General features: G+C 68.0%; 1 protein-coding gene across 1 annotated transcript; it reads left to right on the top strand.

Annotated features, from left to right (window-relative positions):
- Nucleotides 1-700: 700 nt before the first annotated feature.
- Nucleotides 701-3,469, top strand: AP1S1 (adaptor related protein complex 1 subunit sigma 1; the record flags this gene model as incomplete). The annotated part of the gene is made up of 3 exons (XM_024222498.3): nt 701-809; nt 2,083-2,220; nt 3,233-3,469. Coding segments are annotated over 3 exons (295 nt in total), but the record flags the coding sequence as incomplete, so codon positions are not given.
- Between the last annotated feature and the right edge of the window lie 629 nt (nt 3,470-4,098).

Raw genomic sequence — 4,098 nt, 5'->3', positions numbered from 1 at the left:
CCCGCCCCCCTGAGCCAGCCAGTCCCTGTCCTGGGGCCGGGTGGGAGCCGGCGCCCCCTAGAGGGGACAGACCCCTGCCCCATTCCCCGCCCCTCTGAGCCAGCCAGTGCCCGCCCTGGGGCCGGGTAGGAGCCAGCGCCCCCTAGAGGGGACAGCCCCCTGCCCCATTCCCCACCCCCTGGAGCCAGCCAGTGCCCGCCCTGGGGCCGGGTGGGAGCCAGCGCCCCAGCCTTACCCCGTCTCCAGGCCACTCGGTGGCCCGTAGCCTGCAGTCTGTCATCGTTGCCAGGCTGGGAGCCAGAGCCCAGCTGCCCCGTCACAGGGCATTGTCGGCACCTGCCACCTCCCACGCTGGCGGCCCGAGCAGAGGCACCAGAGGGCTGAACGGGCCACGGGGAACTTGGGGTGGGGGAGCAGTTTCCCCTTGCGCCGCCCTGCTCTGGGCCTGGGAGGAGCAGGGCACGTAGGGGGAGGGTCAGGGGGTCTCTGACTCTGCCCGTCCTGTGGGGCCCTGGCATTGGTGCTGAGGCCGCCCAGGGGTCTAACGGGCTCGGCTCGGCCCGGACCAGGGGGAGGTTTGGGTAGTGGGGGTGGGGCATGGGGATGTGCCACAACCCTCCCCGTGTACACTCCCAGGCCTGTGCTGGCTGGGATCTCCCCCCCACCCCGCCCCGCTGAGCCCTCTGCCGTGCGCCCGCAGATACGCCAGCCTATATTTCTGCTGCGCCATCGAAGGCCAGGACAACGAGCTGATCACGCTGGAGCTGATCCACCGATACGTGGAGCTGCTGGACAAATACTTCGGCAGTGTGAGTGCGGCCCCCTGCCCCCCCCCCCCACACACACACCCATGCACCCTGCGGGTCTGGGGTCCCGGGGGTATGGGGCAGGCAGTGACCCTAGGGTGGGTGTGGTGTCCTGGAGACGGGCAGCGGGACTTGCCGACCCTAGGCAAGGGGCCTGGGTGACCCAGGGACCCTCTGATCCATGTGGCTGGCTCTGGCGCTCGGGCCCAGCCCCGTGGGTGGGTGGGTCAAATCCCAGCTAATCCCCCGCGCATTAACTCTGCCTCGTTAATCCCCCCGGGCAGGCGCCTGCCCGCTGAGCCACGGGGGATAGAAACGCTAATTGGGCTAATCCGGCTAATTCCCTGTCACGGAGCCGCAGGCCAGGGCCCCACTCTGCCTCCAGGGCCAGTCCTGGGGCCCCAACACCTCCTAGACTGAGCCTCCGTGCGCCAGCCGCCGTTCCCGAACAGGGGTGTCTCGCGCCGCGGTGCACCCACCCGGCTGACCTGGCCCCCATTTCCCGGCTCACGCTCTCGGTCAGGCCGGCAGCAAGCGGCTAGCGTCTCCCAAAGGCCGTGCTGCACGCCCCGCGCTGCTCCGTCCTGTGGTCTCCAGCCGGGGTGGTGCCCAGCTTCCCTGCGGAGAGGCAGGGAATACTTCGCCCCCTGGGGCATGGGGTGCTAGGCGTTAATGTCCGGGCCCAGCAGGTTGATCCTTTTAATGACCCGTTCGGCCCACCCGGTGGGAGCACAGGCCACGTGGACACTGCCACTGGTGTCGGTGTAACCCATGTCGCTCCGGGGTGGGGCTATTCTACCACACGCCCCCCCGGAGCGACGTATGTTACCCTGACCTGTGCGTCGTGCTGTGCTGGGGTGAGAGCGTCTCTCCCGTCGGCCCAGAGCGTCTTCACCACATGCGCTGCAGGGGTAGACGTTCCCTTCATCCTCGTTACCCCACTGGGGAGCCATGTGGAGTATAGGGGGAAACTGAGGCACACAGCGGCGACATAAAATACATTACAAAAAATTCCCACTTGGTCATATTTTCACCCCCCTCCCAGCTGTATGCGCCCCTCCCTCTGAGAGGGGAACAGAGCCCCTAGCACAGGGCAGGGGGCTAGTGGAATGCAGGGGCTGGGAGCCAGGACTCCTGGGTTCTCTCCCCGGCTCGGGGAGGGGAGTGGGGGCTGGAGCAGGGGGATGTGGGGGGCTGGGAGCCAGGACTCCTGGGTTCTCTCCCCGGCTCCGGGCAGCCCTGATACTCCTCTCTCTCTCCCTCCCTCCTGCCCCAGGTGTGTGAGCTTGATATCATCTTCAACTTCGAGAAGGCCTATTTCATCCTGGACGAGTTCCTCATGGGCGGGGAGATCCAAGACACCTCCAAGAAGAGTGTGCTGAAAGCCATCGAGCAGGCTGACCTGCTGCAGGAGGTAGGGAGGGCCGGGGGGGTTGGGCCGCTCGGGGGGGGGGGGGAAACGGGCCAATCCCCCCTCCCCCCCCCCGGCTGGAGCAGAGCCAGGCTGGGTTCATGTCGTGCTGTCACAGCCGCTGGTCACAGGGCTGCGTGTGGCCTGCTCCTGCGTGCATCCAGAGACAGGACCACCCCCCAGCTGGGCATGAACCCCTGGGTGCCACCTCGCTCCCAGGGCTGGAGATCAGAGCCCAGCAGCCCCCAATGTTGTCCCCTGTGCACTGCTCCCACCACCACATCCCTTCCCACCCCCCGGCACACACCAGCGGCTGGGGCGAGGGGGCTGGGATCCTGTCTCCAGCCCCGGCTGTGTCGCAGCATGGGGGGACGCGGGCCCCCCGCCCTCACTGCAGGTGCTGTCTCATTGCCTGGGCTGTGGTGCAGGGGGATGAGTCACCGGGCTCTGCAGCTCTCTCCTGCGCTCAGCGTGGGCGACCGGGCTGCCGGCAGAAAGCAGCCACTTCTCGCTCGCAAACTCCAGCCAGTGCGCCGCCCAGCGCCCGAGGGGTTAACGCCCGGCCTGGGTCCCTCGCCCGTCCCTGGGGGGATGCTGTGGGGCTGGCATGGCGGGGTTAGTGCCAGGCCGGGGTGGTAACTAAATCCAGCCCATCTCCGGCACCCTGGGGGTTAATGCGGGGGGTGGCGGGAGACGTGCCCAGGGTCCCAGCCATCCTGGGGGGCACTAGACTGCACGGGGGGGCGGTGCTAGGCAGGCCTAGCTCGGGGGCAGAGGCTTCGCCTGGGCTGGGGGGACAGACCGGCGAGGCTGAGACCAGCCCGGTTATAGGGAGGAGGGGGAAAGTGAGTGCTCAGAGCGCCCCACTCTGCCTGCAACAGGGGTCCCTCTGTCCCTGAATCCCAGCCCCCCTGCCACGGGGCTCTAACCCGCTCCCCATGTGGGGGGAGGACGGAGGGACTCTGTCTCCCCCCCGCTGACGTCCCCTCCCTCCCCCCTTATCTCTGTGCTGCAGGAGGATGAGTCACCCCGCAGTGTGCTGGAGGAGATGGGGCTGGCGTAGCGAGCCGTTCGCCAGGCCTCCCCTGCTCGCCATCTGTCCCCGGCCGCGTCGGACGCCGCGGGGGCCACGTCTCCGTCTTCCTCGCCCCGTGGAGCAGCAGCCGGACGTGGGACCAATTCGCCCTGGAGCCGACGGGGGGGTGAGCCCCATGAACTGTGTGTAAATATATAGATATACACCCCTCGGGGAGCCCCCCACCCCCGGCGTTCTCCTTCCTGCCGATGGCCGCTCAGAGCGGGGAGCGTGGGGAGAGGGGCCGGCTGGGCGGGGGGGACTGTGCAGAGAGATCCCCCTACACAGTGATCCTGCCGCCGGCCGAAGCGATCGCCACACCACAGCTGGGTACCGCCGGGCAGGGGGCTACAGCCAATCCTGGGGTCCCATTTCCCCCGGCGTCTCCGTGGGCGTGGGGAGCGCGTGTGCCCCCCCTTGGGGAACCGGGGTCCCCCCTTTGGAATAAAGTGTGTGTGGAGAACTCGGCCGTGTGGAGTGAGTTTATGTGCAGGGGGGAGTGGGTTCTGGCTAACCTCGATGGGTGCGTCCGCACCCGCCTCCCTCCCCCGGTCTGCTGTGCGCAATGAGTTTTATATGGCTCCGCAGCCGGGGTCAGTCTTGAGGGTCTGTCCCCACCCCGTGCCTACCCCAACCAACCCCCCAGCTGCTGGGGCCGCCTGCACCCACTCCCTGGGATGCCAGGACAGCAGCTGGGTGGGCAGGCTGGCGCTGAGACCTAGGACAGTTCTCCCGTTCCCGGGGTTGCTGCGTGGAGCTCAGGTCAGGCCCGAATTCTGCCAGTCCGGATCATTCTCCCCGCAGTG

The sequence above is a fragment of the Terrapene carolina genome, unplaced genomic scaffold, assembly GCF_002925995.2.
Source record: "Terrapene carolina triunguis isolate 2854851 unplaced genomic scaffold, T_m_triunguis-2.0 Scaffold279, whole genome shotgun sequence".
Lineage (NCBI taxonomy): Eukaryota > Metazoa > Chordata > Testudines > Emydidae > Terrapene > Terrapene triunguis.
This window is presented reverse-complemented; position numbering and strand designations above follow the sequence as displayed.